Source organism: Podarcis raffonei, chromosome 10, assembly GCF_027172205.1.
Source record: "Podarcis raffonei isolate rPodRaf1 chromosome 10, rPodRaf1.pri, whole genome shotgun sequence".
NCBI lineage: Eukaryota > Metazoa > Chordata > Lepidosauria > Squamata > Lacertidae > Podarcis > Podarcis raffonei.
The window spans coordinates 68,407,473-68,423,078 of record NC_070611.1 but is presented as its reverse complement, the minus strand read 5'-3'; the positions used below and the strand labels follow the sequence as shown (position 1 = coordinate 68,423,078).

The 15,606-nt window shown below is 44.0% G+C and overlaps 1 protein-coding gene and 1 long non-coding RNA gene across 3 annotated transcripts in view; both read left to right on the top strand.

Moving 5' to 3' along the window:
* Nucleotides 1-1,854: 1,854 nt before the first annotated feature.
* LOC128422760 (uncharacterized) lies at nt 1,855-4,068 on the top strand. 2 transcript variants are annotated; one of them, XR_008332581.1, is made up of 2 exons: nt 1,855-2,677; nt 3,324-4,068. It is a non-coding gene; the product is annotated as an uncharacterized LOC128422760 (long non-coding RNA). The 2 variants fall into 2 exon arrangements; XR_008332582.1 differs by having other exon boundaries at nt 3,176-4,068.
* Nucleotides 4,069-12,961: 8,893 nt separating this feature from the next.
* IL2RA (interleukin 2 receptor subunit alpha) overlaps nt 12,962-15,606 on the top strand; it is a 45,679-nt gene continuing 43,034 nt past the window's right edge. The window contains exon 1 of the mRNA XM_053406606.1: nt 12,962-13,097. Coding sequence (XP_053262581.1) covers nt 12,962-13,097 — 136 coding nt within the window. The remainder of the gene's footprint in view (nt 13,098-15,606) is intronic.

Below are 15,606 nucleotides of genomic sequence, written 5' to 3'. Positions count from 1 at the left end.
AAGCTCGCCTGCTAGCCACGGCTTTGTCCTCCACCGTGTCCCAGAATCCTGCCAAGGATAAAACCTGTTTTGGATGTGGCAAAGTGGGCCATTTTTGTGTGCAGTGCAGATCCACCACACAGCAACGTCGCCCTAGCACAAAGTGCCCCATTTGTAAGAAGGGTTTCCACTGGGCCAACCAGTGCCGCTCCGCCACATCTCAGCACGGTCAGCAAAATCAGCAGAACCAGCAGGACCAGCAAAACCAGCCGATGGGAAACCGGCAGTCGGGCCCACCCCGGGCCCAGGCTCAACAATAGGGGATCCAGCACATTCTCCGGTCATCCCACCTCCAGCTTTACCTCGCCTCTTTTTAACTCAGGACTTACGCCTGCCAGTCCCCTATGTGCCACAACAAGTTCGAGTGTCAGTAGGGGCTGGTTTTTCTTCTTCAGCACAGTGCCTTGTTTTTCCATTGTCAGAGGTCTTGCGGCAAGGGGTCCATCTTGTTCCAGATGTTTTACATGGGTTACAACAAAATGACCCCTATGTGACTGTATTCTCTGATCGTCCGGCGCTTCTGCGATCTGGCTCTCCTATAGCAAAAATCATATGCGTCCCAGGGTCAGCCCAGCACCATGACCCTCTTGTCGCCGCTACCTTCTTAGTCATGGAGGAGCGATCAAAGATCCAGATGATTCTTGGGGGCCGCACGATTGACAGCGTGCTGGACACGGGGGCAGACTGTTCCGTGATTGCCACCAAGGATTGGCCCCCCACCTGGCCCACCGAACCAGCTTCTTCTGTTGTTGGCGTTGGAGGCGCCGCCTCGGCCCGCCACAGCAGGAACCCTATTTTGATCCAAGGCTCACAAGGCTTTGAGATGACCATCTTACCACTGGTTTTGGACATTCCTGTCTCCCTTTGGGGGCGAGATCTGCTTGCTGCAGCAGATACCACTATTTCTACAAATTTATGTTGAGGGCCGCCGCTGCCATGCCCCGGACTGCGCTATCTCTTTGCTGGACCACTGACACCCCCGTGTGGGTAGATCAATGGCCCTTGTCTAAAGAAAAGCTTGCAGTGGCGGCCCAGTTAATTTCGGAACAACTCGAACTGGGGCACATTGAACCTTCCACCAGCCCGTGGAATACACCCATTTTTGTCATCAAAAAGAAAGCCTCGGAAAGATGGTGCCTCCTTCAGGATCTCCGAAGGGTTAATGAGCAAATGCAACCAATAGGGACCTTGCAACCTGGCATTCCAAATCCCAACATGTTGCCACAAGACCATCAGCTTGCAGTCATCGATCTCAAGGACTGCTTTTTCTCTATCCGTCTGGCACCACAAGACAGACAGCGGTTTGCTTTTACCCTGCCTGTCCTGAACAATTCCCAACCTACCCGGCGTTTTCACTGGGTTGTTCTCCCGCAGGGAATGCGGAATTCTCCAACTTTGTGCCAATATTTTGTGGACAAGGCACTTCAGCCGTTCCGCGAGCGCCACCCAGCCGTCATTTTGCTATCATTACATGGATATTTTGCTCTCAGCACCGCATGTCTCTGACGAGCTTCTCAAGGATTTAACCTATGCTATGATGAAGGCGGGGTTGACAGTGGCTAAAGAAAAAATCCAACGGACCCTGCCTATTATGTATTTGGGACACAAGTTGACCGCAGCTGCTGCCATTCCAGTTGCGCCTCAATTACAGTTCCCCGATCATCTTAAATTGGTGGACTTGCAACAACTCCTTGGACAGTTAAATTGGATCAAGAGTTATTTGGACTTGCCTACCTCTACCTTGTCTCCATTGTTTTCTGCCCTGAAGGGACACAAGGATCCAGCAGACAAGGTCACAGTTACCCCTGCAATGGAAGAGGCTCTAACAACCGTGAACAACCATCTCCGCAGATGTATGGTGGACAGGATCCCTTCTCTTTCCATGGAACAGTTATCACTTGCAGTGTTTGCCACCCCACTCCTTCCAACGGCCGTATTGTACACCACTGGCCAGAAGCCTGGGACTGTGTCTATTGTGGAATGGCTTCATTTGCCTCATACTCCCCCGCGTAATGTATATGCTACACCCAATAGCGTCATGGATCTTGTTGCCAGGGGCAGACATCGAGCCCTGGCTCTCTCCGGACTGGACTTATTATCAGTCTATCTGCCCTTCTCCCAGGAAGAATTTATGCATTTGATGATGACCGCCGTTTGTACTCAAATAACTTTTGCTGATTTTGGGGGGGAAATTGTTCACAATCCTCCCGGAGACACTCGTCTATCTTTCCTTACAGAGCTGAGATATGTCCTCCGAACTGCTTTATCCCCCTTGCCCCTGCCCTCCGCCCTCACGGTTTTTACTGATGGCACTAAGTCCAGGGGGGGTGTGGGAAGAGGAGGGGGGAATGGAGAAGTTTGTATACTACTGAGCAGTCCTCAGCACAACGTGCTGAATTGGCAGCTGTAATTTTAGCATTCCAACAGTTTGCTGATATCCCTTTCAATCTCATTGTGGATACTCAGTATGTATATAATCTGTTGAATGTGTTGCCGTTGTCGTATATTACTCCTGCTATTGATGATAATTTGTTTACATTGTTCTCCACTTTGCAGAGCTTGGTACAAGCCAGAATTTGTCCGTTTTATGTAGCACATCTTAGATCACATGCTGGTCACCCTGGCTATTTGGCAGAAGGTAATGACCGGGCAGATCAAGCTTTGAAGAATGGCATCTTTTATTTTCTGACCCATTTGAGTCATTCAGTATTTCATCAAAATGCTAAGGTGTTAGCTAAATCCTTTTCATTACCTATTTCTCAAGCTCGAGACATTTGTGTCACAGTGCGCTGTGTGCTCTAAATCACCCACAGTCATCCCTTATGATGCAGTCAACCCTAGAGGCCTGCATCCCCTGGCAATTTGGCAAATGGATGTCACCCACACGCCATCTTTGGCTCCATTTTCTAAAGTACATCTCACTGTGGACACTGCCTCTGGCTTTATTTGGGCCACTCCCCTAAAAGGAGAGACCACTCGTCATGTTATTCAACATTTGATGTGTTGTTTTGCTGTTATGGGAAAACCCCATACTTTAAAGACTGATAATGGTCCTGCATATGTTTCTCAGGCCTTTTCCACATTTTGCTCTCTGTGGGATATAAGGTTGATTCATGGTATCCTTTTAATTCTACAGGACAAGCAATCGTCGAGCGTGCCCACTTGACTTTTAAGACCCTTCTCAACAAGCAATTGGGAGGCCGCTCGGCTACTGTTTTTGAAATACCTAATATTGTACATCAAGTGTTGCTTACCTTAAATCATCTGTTGTACCCTCACAATAGGAATTTTACGCCTGCTGAACTTCATTTCAGGAAGGAAGAAGTATTGCAGCGCCCTTTAGTGTCTTACAGGTTGCTTCCAGATCCACAGTGGAAGGGTCCAACTTCCTTGATTTCCTGGGGTCGCGGATTCGCTGCCATTGACGTGGACGGAGAAACACGATGGGTTCCAGCCCGGTGCGTTCGACCTTGGCGCTCTTCTGTTGCCTCGTCTTCGCCCAAGGAGACACCAGCGCCTTGAAACCGTATTTTACGCTGTCTGCCAGTGATGACCTCCCACCTGACCTCAACCCGCATTGCAGTTGGAGACATCACCATATTGATGCGCCCTGGATAGAGTCACCTTCCACAGCTGTTCCAGTGTTTCCCGGCACGTTGAAAGGCCATCTTCGTCCCTACCGCATTGGCCCCCCTTCCCCCTGGGAAGCCACTGTGACTACCAATTACCATTATAGTTTTGCCGCCTCTTGTTTGGGAAATGAGCCTGGCTCATTTGAAGGATGCCCTCGCCGGACTGGCATTGCTTGGGTTTTGCCCCCCAATAGCGGCCATCCCATCTGTGCCATCACGTTCCGTTGGGTTTGGACTTTTGGCTCAGCAGTATGAGGAGCAGTAAATGAGGCCTATTTACAGCAAATGGGCTCCTGTGTCTGCAGAAATGGTTGTGTGGCTTCTTCTGGATTGTGGTTTTTACATGCCAATAATCGAGCCACGAAATATCACGCAGGTTGCTCGGAAGCGGCCATTGGAGTGATTTACCATTCTCATCCTTATTGCCCCCCCAAGCAACCAGTATGGCATCGTCCCGATTGGCCACACAATTCTACTTCACACAGGTGGAGCCCCTCTGTGGACACTGTGAAGCGCCGCCTTCGTCGTGCTGCTCCTTTGCAGAAGGCCCGGAAGCCTGAACCTTATCATCAGATTTGGAGTAATAATACTTATGTTAGGGACATAAATCATTTTGCTTCTATACTTAATCTTTCTGAATGTTGGGTGTGTATGCATATCCCTCCTCAATCAAAGAGGTCTGGCATATTATTGCAATGGTATTCCAGTAAATGCTTCATATAAGATTAGTAATAGTATGAAGGACAATCGTACAAGTTCACCCCCTGTGTTTTTGTCACTTGTAGAAATAGCGTCTCATTGTTTTCGTTTCAATCATAATAATAGTAAATTTTTAGGTCATTATCCATATTGTAATTGGACCTATTGAGTATATTAATGGATCTTCTTGTTTTCTTAATGTTACCGCTATGAGTGGCAGGCCAAAAGTTTTAGTTAATAATGTCACGACCAACATGACTTATGAACAACAGGCTGCGTGTAGAGATTTTTATGTTTGGTTGGGCTGGATGAAGAAGAGCAGCAAATCTACATGTTTGCTTCAATCTGATTTATGGTTATTCTGTGGCACAAGAGCCTACAAAGAAATCCCCTTTGCCTTTTCTGGAACCTGCACTTTAGGAGTAGTCATACCCCTGGTGTATAAAATGGACGAACTCCCAGCGGTCCGTTTGCGTAACAGAAGGGAAGTACAATCACCTGTTTCTCGATATATAGGGACAGCCATCTCTAGGTCCCTTATGCCCTCTTTAGGTGTAGCCATGAATTACCGTGATCTGCATAGATTGGCAAACTGGACCGAGGCTTTGTTTAATTCTACCATCTTGGCTTTAAAAACAATGAACAAAGAAATGTCAGAAATAAGAGATGTAGCTCTTCAAAATCATTATGCTTTAGGTGTAATCCTTGCCTCCAAAGGTGGAGTTTGTGCCTTGATTCATTCTCATTGTTGTATGTATATATCTGATCAATCGGCCAATATTTCTGCTACTATTGATTATATGGAACAAATGATAGCCCATAATCCTTTGAATCCACCCGAAGGTTTTGATCCATGGGAATGGTTGTCTTCTTGGTTACCTAATAGAGCATGGTTAAGAAAAATTTTGCTAATTGTAATTTTGCTTGTTGTAGGATTCATTGTGTTGTGCTCCTGCATTCAATGCCTGCCCTCTTTGTTTGCCTAAGGTACTACGTGGTGGTACAAACCACGACCCGCCACAGGGATGACGAGAGGAATTTATGTTGCAAAATATAAGCGTTTAGGCAATGAGATAAATGATTTTGATTAGGTTTTGTTGAAAAAAAAAATTTTCTTTTCATAAAACAAATGAGAAAAGAGGGCATGTAGGGAAATGGTTGCTTATGCATGGGCGAAAGTTTATTGCAGGGTTCAAGCAAGAAGCGTTGCTTGGAGTATGAACAGCGCGTGAACAGCTCACGCGATCTCAATGATTGGTCCACATAGCATAGCCTGATGGTGGCATGATATCCATGTATGGTATTGTCTTTATCTGCCGGCTGATACAATGTTGTATGTTTTTAATGTTGTATGTTTTAATGTTGGGCTGCAGCAGCTCCTGAGGCTGTTAGGCTCCTTCAATCCATCTTGGCGTGAGACTGATTATTACTGATGACGAGCTGGTTCTCGTCACTGAATTTGGAAGAACACAGGCTAATAGCTTTAATGGCTTTGCTTCCCCTTTTAAGGGACTCAAGAGTCCCAAAGTTTGTTATGGCTCAGAGAATCAGCTGTGGGCTCCAGTGAAAGAAAGGCTGGTCTTTTATTGTTCTGTTGCAACAGGTCACCCTCATAGGAGGAGAGGTGCCAGAACATCCTAGACCATGGGAGCGTTTCAGCCCTGTGAGTTTCTTTAAAATCTAAAACAGCTTATCTGGTATTCCTTTCTTTGAATTTGTGCCATTTAGGTTTGTAAACCTTTTTGTAAAAGGAACACTAGAATTTTCGCAGTTGAGTCCTCAACCCTTTATTACTGTGCTTTGCTTTCTTCAAGCTGGGCTTTGTTTAAAACTTGCCATTTTGGTTTTGTAAATTCAGTATTAGAAACTGTACTTTTGAGTTCTCTATCCTTTATTACTGCGTTTTGATTTACCTAGGTTGAGCTAGGCTTACAATACTTCAGCATTTTGGGTTCTACCCCTTTTTTTGAATTTTCGTCATTTAAAGTTTATGATTTTTCTATTTCCTTCTGAGGAAACTGAATACTTCAGTGAAACGAGGTTTGTAGCTGGCATGCTTTGTTCAATTTTAGGTTTTTCTATGGTTTTTTCCTTAAGCTTTTTGATTTTTATTATTTAGTTTATTTCCACAAGCGAATATTTCTAGTTGATTACTTCTCGTTTCAGGGATTTTCACAGTATTTTTGTTTTGTGCAATTTCTCAGTTCTGTGATTTTTTTTTTTTTCCTATTAAGAGGAACAAATAAAAGCATAACAGCAGTACTGGAGGCATGTCATGGAGAGAATTATTGCTGTTAATATGCACTCCAGTAGAACGAGGCTTACCATTCAGAAGAGACAATGAGCACTTTGGATCTCCAAATAATGGCAATTATCTTGGTCTTTTAGAACTAGTGGCAAAATTTGATCCATTTTTACTTGCTCTTATCAGTATGGACATTCTGGATCAAGCAATCCCTCTTATTTGTCAAAAACTGTATGTGAGGAAATTGTTCAGCTCAGGACAAAAAAAGTTAAGGATGCAACTCTGGCTGATGTGAGAATGACTGGATATTTCAAGCTTTTCAGTAGATTCCACTCCTGACATTTCACATACTGATCCGTTGACTTTAATTATCAGGTATGTATCACCTGAAGATCGTTTGCCAACACAGATTTACAGTTGAACACTAATTCAGCCGTGCTTTCTCCTATTTTACTACTGAGCTTGAAATTGACTTTAATGCTACCAACATGGCTGGCAAGTACGACGATATGCAGCAATAAAACATTGGGGGAAAAACAATTTGCAAAATTTATTCCATGCGCACGTCACTCTTTAAATCTGGTGGGCAGTTCAGCTGTGAATTGCTGCCTTGATGCAGGGAACTGTTTTGGCATTATCAATGAAATTTATACCTTCTTTTCATCCTCCACAAAGAGATGGGCAGTTCATTTTTGCCACCTCAGTCTAAAGTGCCTAAACAGACACCTCAGTCTAAAAGTGCCTGTCAGACTCTAGGACGGGATGCACACGCAAAAGCCACAGCAGCTGTTTTGGAAAGTTACAGTGCTATCATTGATGCCCTCAGTCATTTGTTCTGATGTTAATGGGAAGAGGGAGACCAAGCACAGAGTTAACAGTCTCCTGCAGAAAATGGAAGAACTGGAATTTGTGTTTATGCTGCAATCTTGGACCCGTGTGCTAGGTCATTTTCACAAGGTCAGCAAAGGCCTTCAAAAACCAGACCTGTTACTGAGTTCTTGTGCAAGTTTGTACAGTTCACTCCTGGATCTTTTTAAGGAAAATAAGGAATGATTTTGATGAGCTTGAAAAACAAGCAAAAGCCACTTTGCCAAATGTCAACAACAAAACAAGGAGACGAAGAGTGAGGGAACGGCAAAGAAATGACAGAAGTGCAACTGATGCCTTAGATGCACTTTCTCGAAGAGATAGGTTTAGGATAAAATCCTTTATTCCTACATTAGATGCCAATTTGAAGCCAATTTAAAAAGAAGCAGTACTGCGTAAAGTGATGTTGCACAATTGTTTGCCGTTCTTGCTAATTTTGACAGCATTGAAGCAGGAAATTCAGCAAGTTGTTGAACTGTTGTTAGAAGCATACCCACAGAACATATTGACCTGAGACTTCTGGATGAACTTTTGCACTTTCACCTGTATGTGACACAAAGCCATAGACTTACGGCAAAGCACTTTTCTCATACAGACCTTTATCAAATTATAGAGAAGGAAAAATTCAGATAGCCTTTCCTAATGTGGAAGCAATGGTCACCAACTGCTCAGGAGAGGAGAAATTTTCCAGAGACCTCACAACTGGAGTAGCCTAGGGCCTTCTCTTCATCTAAATCTGGCCCTGTGAAACACAACTACTACTAGTCCTTGGCGACATCTTCCCAAGCATTGATATGGTTTCTCCCCTGTATGGAATCTCTCGTGTGGTTGACTAAGAGGGATCTCCCTCCCCAAAACCCTGAACTTGGAAGAGAGCACAGCTACTTGCTGGCTTCTCCCCATTCGCGCTGGCTGCTCTGAGAAATGTGTTTCACCGTTCAGAAGCACAAATTGCTCAGCCCTGGAACAAGCATCGAACAGATCAACGTTGGAAGGAGGTTGCAGGGGGGGGGGGTCCAGACTGGAACTGTTTCTTCCAGAAATCCAGCCCGTTCCCCCGAGCACAACATTGTCTAGGGTGCAGAAAGACACACACACCACAAACAGCATATTGTGGGATGTGTTACATCCGTACAGTCAATTGCAACACACTTTACTTCCTAGAGTGGACAGAGGGATGTGTAACTTCCTGTTCCTCTATAAAAGCAGAGTCACACAGCCATTTTGTCTCTATTCGATTCAACTCTGTTAAGTCTCATTCACTTTGTTGTCTGCTGGCTCTCAGCCAGCAGCACTTGGGCCCATCCTCACACAGGATGTCAAGCCACGTTACGTGTTTGTAACCTGAAGCTTAAAGCCTGACTTTCTAGATGTGCACTGTGAACAGCTTGTGAGTAAACTTAGTCCTAAGTCTTTGTTGTATTTTAGGAGGGAGGAAAGGGGACACCAGGAGCAACCCACCTGGGCAAACCAGACTGGATTAGTCATTTTGCAGAGATTCAAACCAATCTATCAACAACTCGCTTCCGTGAAAATAGAGGGGATTTGCTCTGCTACGTCACTCACTAGTGTGGGTGAAGGAAGGATACTTAAACAATATTTCCTTACCTATTATCCCAAACATCCCCACACGTTAAGTGAAGAACTCAGTGACACAAAGCCTCAAGCAATAACTCCAAATCCAACCCCCAGAGAGCCACATTGTACAGTGACACCAAGATCAGAGAAAGTCAGTGAGCAGGCAGGCTTCCATCTCTTGGAGAGCCATCAAGGGTCCTCGCAGGCAGTTATCCCACCCTGACAGGAGCCCCATTCTTGTGTTTGGCCTACATCTGTTCCTGCCTTGCTCAGAGAATAGCCCAGCCTTGGCACAGCAACAGGAAGCAAAACAAAATGGCTGGCAGGAAGAGCCCCATTGGCCCTAGACCTAAAGCTTTCTAGAATGGTGAACAGCTTGGTTTTCTTTCTCTTTTCCCCTTTGACTTTTGGAAGCTGTGTTCTTTGGAGCCAATATTTAAAAACCACACAAATTTATTGGGAAGGACATCTCCCACCCCAGCTACTGTGTTATGGGTGGGAACAGAGAAGCACCCCCCATCAGACGTGTGGATTCGTGGGCTGCATACAGGCTCAATGCTCAGAGAGCAGGGCTAGCAGGCAGGAGACCCTTTCCTCCAAGGAAGGACCGATGGGCCTGAAGGAACCAGCACCACCTGAACAGATGAGAGGCCCACTAGACTGCAAAAGCCCACACTTGGAAGCAGAGAGCGGGGGGCACCTCTGATGCAACGGAGGAACTAAAAGGACATGTTTTCAGAAGCCCGAACCATCGAGACAATGCAATGCATGTTGAAGTAATGTGCTGATTGTCCAATCAAAACGACCGGGAGGAAAAGGATCTAGTGGACAGAAGCATCCAAGCTTTGCTGGCACAGGGATTAAGGTTCAACAACATGGGTTGGAATTGCAGGAGGAAAAGCTCCAGAATAAAAATGCTACTGGTTTTGCACAGGATCTGAGGGACCAAGTACGCAAGAAAGCAAAAGCCAGCACCACTGGCGCCGACTCCATGGGGCCTGAGGGGGCTCGAGCCCCCTCAATAATTTGTTTGGGGGGGCTCAGCCCCCCCAATAATCTCAGGCGCCCCTCCAGCAGAGCGCCGCCGCCGTCCCCCGCCTCCTCCCCACCTGCTCCCTCTCCAGCCAGCCAGCCAGCCGCGCGCCCTAGCCGGAGAGCCCCGCGAGATTAGGGAATCCCCGGGCGGGGGCTCCTGCCTCGCTGCTTCGCGAGAACAGGGGAATCCCAACCGGCCACGCCTCCCAGCCAGCCAATCGGCTGGCTGGGGGGCGTGGCTTGCCCTATTTAGGGCCGGAGCAGAGGGGGCTCGCCCTCTCTTCTCCGGCTAGCCCCCACGTTTCCCAGCTGATCCTGTCGTCGTTGGTGCCTTTTTCCTTCTATCACGTGGAGCTTAAGCGCAGCAGGCGCTGATCCTTCCGGGCAAAGCTGCAGCTGCTGTTTGCATTTTGAGCTGAAATCACTAAAGGAAATTTAATTCCTTCTGGAGTCCGAGCTCCACTTCAACTGCTAGCTTTCTGGGGCTGAAATCACTTGCAGCGCAGCTTCAGTTGCAAGCTTTCCCGGGCGGAAATCACTCGCAGCACAGGGGTGGGCTTTATTCTCATAGGTCCTTTTGTCTGAAAGTGGCTGCTTGGAATAGTTCAGCGCAGCTTTTCTCCACATCGGCTTAAGAGAGGTAAAGCCGACAGTAGCAGCTGCATCGTTGCCGGGTGAGACGCGTCCTTGTATTGTGGTATTGTGCACTGGCTGCCTCTGCGCCAAGGATCACACGTGAGTAGAAAAATCTGGGAGAGTCCAGGGGATCCTTTAGCAGCACGCCGGCTGTGAGAAGGGGCGGCGGGGTTGCTTAGTAACGATCTCTTCCTGATAGCCCTTTAAGGAGCCACGTGACCAGGGGGACGGCCGCCATCTTAATAGGGGCAATTTTTGTGGGAATATTCCTTTAAATCAGTACAGGTCTTCGACTTGAAGCATTGAAAAGGGGAGTGAGGTGTGTGCCTGGTGTGTATTGTGTAGTGTGATTTGATTTGCCGGCTCCCACAGGGTGCTGTGGGGGGGGAGCTTTTCTTCAGTGCGCCCGGGTTGAGGCTTATTGTTTCAGACACAGAGGCAGGACGCTGGCAGCCAGGAACAGGAAGTTGATAGCTGTGTTGCTTGGTAACCAGGAAGTTGCGGTCGCCATTTTGAGCTAACCACGTGGTTTGGCCCGGCGGCCATTTTAGGTGAGGCACTCTGTTGTGGGAATTGGATACTCAGTGCTCAGTGTGAGTGCTTCTGCTGTTTATTTCTCTAAAGCTAAGCACAGGAGGCCGATTTTCATAACCTTTAGGCTTTATAAGTGACAATATAGCTCAATTGGTGGATTGGAAGAGAACAAGTTATTTAAGTTAAGCATTTTAAGAGCTCATAGAGGTTTGACTCTGAGTGTTATTATATTAAAGCGCTTTAATTAGGGCTTTAGCGCTCCAAGGATATATATGCAACCCTGAAATATAATAAATTTGATTGCTTTAATAAGTGCTTGCAGTAGTCAACTTATTGCTTGATTCCAGTTGTATTTAAACTTATCGAGTGTGGATTCATTTTGGTAATTTAATTCATTTGGTTGGAACTTTAAATTCATTTTGGTTGACTAAGAGAAAGGGAAGATCAATTGCTGCTGGATTCTGATTGTATATCAATTTAATTTAATTGGTGATTAGATTCATTTGGTTGATTTAAGTCCTTTGGTTAGTTAATTACCTCATTGCCTTAGTGTGTTGTTAAGAAACAGTATTTATTATTGCAGGCCAATTTAATTACTTAATTCCGTTTAAATTAATTGGAAGTTGGTTCATTAGGCCAACTCATTTTATTTAGTGGTTACTTTAAATTTATTTGCTTGATCAGGAGCAAGGGCAGTTACTGCCCCCTGCCTACAGTACCCACCCCTTCTGTTTAAAAAACAGTTGAACGCATTATATATATATATAAATAAAATAATAATAATAATATTCAAAATAAGATAAAATAAATTTTGCTAGTTGGATTTAATTTCAGAAGGAATCAAGGGATTTAAGTGCATAAGTGATTTAATTGCTGGGGATTTTAATTGCATAAGGTTCTGCATAAGGTAGAGGCCATATAGATTATTGCAATTAATTCACTTTCGTGGTTCTTATTGGCGGAATTTGTCCTGCTTTGCCTCAGTGCCGAGTAGAGTGGAGGTTTGGGACTGCAATTTGAATGCTGTAAATAACTCTACGTGAATTTTGCTGAGGGGGCACAGTGCCTGGTTTAGCGGTGATTCTTGGCACTGGCTACTAAGCCTCTCATTCCTCCCTCTAGCTAAAAAATTACAGCCTGCAAGCAAATAAGGGTTCTTACACTGGGAATTTGTTGCCTTAATTAACAAATAAAGGTTCTCTTTCACTAGGAATTTGTTGCTTCATTAATTGATTTGGGGAAATTTTAAGTAGAGCCTTTTGGATAGAAACACAATTCTAGATATAGTTAGAGAACTAATAATAGCATATTCATTAATAATAATAATAATAATAATAATAATAATAATAATAATAATCTGGGCCTGAGCTAGCGTTAACGGGATTTGAGTCACAGCTACCGGGGTACGTTTTATTGGAATAGGCGCTGTTTAATCCTAAAGAGTAAGGTTACAGCTAAGTCAGGGCGAGATTGACTCAGCTGTCACAGCCAGCAATTTTAATTTTAAGTGGAACCTTACCCAGTGCTGACAATTCTGAGCTGGCTTGGCCGGTGCCACAGTTTAGGAACAGTGGGTCAGTGTAGATAATACTGAGCTTGGCCATCCAGCCTAGCCAGCTTCTACGTTGTGGCCGTCCCCGTCCCCTATATTTTATTCGTTTACTTTAGTCTCAGTGTATTGTGAATTAAGTTTGCAATGGATAAATTTGTAACCAAAAAGGCACGCTTGGAAGTTGATGATACTGTAAGTCAACCTCCGACAATAATTGTGTCGTCAATTGCTGCGTTGTCTTCATCCGAGAACCGTTCACAGCCGAAACCTGGACAATCCGGTAAGGGAAGATCATTTCAGAAGTCTTGGTTGATCAAATATACATGGCTAGAATATGAAGAATGTACCAAAAAAGTTTTTTGCAAAACCTGCAAAGAGGCAGATGCTAAAAATCTATTACAATTTTCTTCAAAAAAAGAAGATGCATTTATTTCCATAGGGTTTTCTAACTGGAAAAAGGCTTTGGAAAAATTCCGTCTTCATGAAAATACGTTTACGCATAAAGAAGGTGTTCTGAAACTAAATTCCATCACTAACCGAAGTGTGGCCTCCCAATTGAATGAACAGTTACATAGTGATATGAAGAAAGGCCGTTTAGCTCTTGAGACAATTTTTACTACCGTGCTATTTTTATGCCGACAAGGACTAGCAATTAGAGGGCACGAAGATGTAAACTCAAATTTTTTTCAATTGTTGGAACTCCGAAAGAATGACGTACCTGAGTTAAAAGATTGGTTTGGGCGTTCTGGGTATAAGTGGACGTCCCACGATATTCAAAACGAGATCATTGATCTACTAGGAAAGTCTGTGTTGAGAAAAGTATTGGCTTCAATCAAGAAGACTGAACATTTTTCTATTATTGTTGACGAAACAAGTGATTCTTCGCTTCACGAACAAGTGTCATTTTGTATTCGTACTGTCGATGATGATTCCTTAATTATCAACGAAGACTTTATTGGCTTATACGAGACCCCCAACACTGAATCACAAACTCTGTTTAGTATTTTAAAAGACGTATTTGCTCGTTTTGATTTGTCAATGGATAACTTAAGAGGACAGTGCTATGATGGTGCCTCGAATATGAGAGGCAAGTTCAAAGGACTTAAAAAGTTAGTTTTGGATATACAACCAAAAGCACGTTATGTGCACTGCACTGCTCACAGTTTAAACTTGGCAGTTGTAGACAGTCTCCGCCATCTTACGTCTATGAGGGATATTATGGCCTTAGCCAAGGACTTAATAAACACCGTAAGGGAATCCAACAAAAGGATGGAACTTTTCAGAAGCATACGCTGTGATAGGGCCAACGGCCAAGCTGGTCTACGACCCCTTTGCCCGACTCGATGGACTATGCGAGCTTCTAGTATCTTGAGAGTATTGAAAAACTTTGAAGAACTTCTAGAGTTTTTTGAAACATTTTCTGCAGAGGACAAAACAGAGGCAGGTTATAAATGTGCAGGCTACCTTGAGTCAATGTTACAATTCAAAACTTATTTCTTTTTACGTCTTTATTGCCATGCAATGAACCCAGTAGAGGATGTCAATGAAAAAATTCAATGCCCTCATCTAAGTGTTTCTGATCTGGAAAAAATATATGAGGGCTTGATTTGTATATTGAATGGAAGGCGTGATAGTTTTGAAGACTTTTGGGAATTGTGTTTAAAAGAAAAACCTTCACAAGTTGATGATCCTTCGCTTCCTCGGAATCGACGTATACCAAAGAAGTATGAAAACAACGAAGCCAGCTCACCGCACACTTTCAAAACCCCAAAGGAATACTACAAAGCTATTTACATTGAAGTTTGTGAAACGGTGCAATCTTGCATTACTGAGCGGTTTGCATCGACTGGATTCACACAGGTCATTGCAGTTGAACAAGAGTGCTTGCTTTTAGTAAACAGAGGTGAAACAAATTTTGAAAAATCAACTGAGTTTTTCAAAAATGACCTGGACATTGAGAGACTGCGCTTACACTTGAATATGTTAGCCGATATCGCTAATAAAAAACAACTGGTCTTAAAAAACATGCGTGATGTGAGAAAGTACATTACACAAGAGCCTGCAATTGGAGAAATGTTATGTGAAGTAGTGAAGTGCATTAAGCTTCTCCAAGTAGTTCCAATCACGACAGCAACAGCAGAACGGTCATTTAGCGCCCTTAGACGTCTGAAGTCATATCTCCGATCAACAATGGGACAGAAGCGATTGAACAACTTGGCTGTTCTTCAAGCCCATCGAGATGTTTTGGATGAATTGGATATCCGACCAGTCATCAACGACTTCATATTCAGTAATCCTGTCAGACGGTCGACATTTGCACCTTTCTAAAGACACTCTAGACACTTGGTTCTAAAGACCCAATTAAAGCCCGTTATTTACATACAGTATTACAGTATTTACATACAGTATTACGCATACTGTATTAACTTTATTAACTGTATTAAAGCATTAACTTTGAGATATTATTTTTATTTAATGAACCCTCAGCCTTATTCAAAGTAAGCTTAAATTAGCTATTTCACTTATTAATCAAAGTGCTATTACTGTGTGACAGCAATATTTTATGTTTTATTCTTTTAATGATAGTTTAGGATTTATTTAAATATCATTTCAGTCTTTTCAGAGCTATATATTCACTGCTCTGTAATAGTCTATAAGCATAATTGTTACTGTAAATTAAATTAGCTTTTTACGAAAATACCGTGCGTGTTTATGTTTTGTTTCTTTTTTCAAAGCCAAAAGGTGTTTCAGGCTTGTCGAGTTTCCCGGAGTGTGGAGTTATAGAGAGT